Below are 639 nucleotides of genomic sequence, written 5' to 3'. Positions count from 1 at the left end.
GCCCCCCCCCACTGCCGCCGCGGCCCATTCCTCTCCACACCTGCTTCAGGAACGGGTGCCCGCTGACAGGCTTCATCAGTTGCACCGGCTGAACTCGAAGCTTCTTCCAGTCTTCATTCAGAATTTGAGTCTTTTCATGAACCTTTGCAAAGTTGGCCACAAACAGAGCCTGAAATGAGAGAGAGCAGCACCCAAAGTCTAAGGAACCGTGCTGCGAACAGCAAAACCCATCCTGAGGTTTTGTTTCAAGTATCACATGTACGCAAGGCAGAGCATTTCCACCCAACAATCTCGTTAGAGGGAATTCTGATAGAACTCAGCATTGGTACAAAACGGTGCTGAAAAGCTACCCGACAGGTAGCAGCTTCTGATCGATCACTCCCGGTCCCAGCTGACCTCTGCCAAACCCGCCCACCAAGGAGAGGAGCGCCAGAGGAAGTGCCCTGAGCCCTCCAGCACCGAGGTGGTTCCAGCAGGGAGAGACTTGAACGAACAAGGGGAAAGGAGTTCCCTAGCTGCAGCCAGCACTCAGCCAACGGACCTCTGTGTACGACAGGCACTGGCGGCACACGGCTGATAACAGAGCATGAGGAGAAGCAGCATCTCCTCCAGCTCACCCAGCTCGCCACCAAAATAAAG

The 639-nt window shown here is 54.9% G+C and overlaps 1 protein-coding gene across 1 annotated transcript in view; it reads right to left on the bottom strand.

Annotated features, from left to right (window-relative positions):
• Nucleotides 1-639, bottom strand: part of LOC104493937 (histone-lysine N-methyltransferase EZH1-like) — a 4,207-nt gene that overhangs the window by 3,036 nt on the left and 532 nt on the right. The window contains exon 2 of the mRNA XM_010136708.1: nucleotides 41-169. Coding sequence (XP_010135010.1) covers nucleotides 41-169 — 129 coding nt within the window. The remainder of the gene's footprint in view (nucleotides 1-40; nucleotides 170-639) is intronic.

The sequence above is a fragment of the Buceros rhinoceros genome, unplaced genomic scaffold (genome assembly GCF_000710305.1).
Source record: "Buceros rhinoceros silvestris isolate BGI_N320 unplaced genomic scaffold, ASM71030v1 scaffold10470, whole genome shotgun sequence".
Taxonomy (NCBI): domain Eukaryota; kingdom Metazoa; phylum Chordata; class Aves; order Bucerotiformes; family Bucerotidae; genus Buceros; species Buceros rhinoceros.
This window is presented reverse-complemented; position numbering and strand designations above follow the sequence as displayed.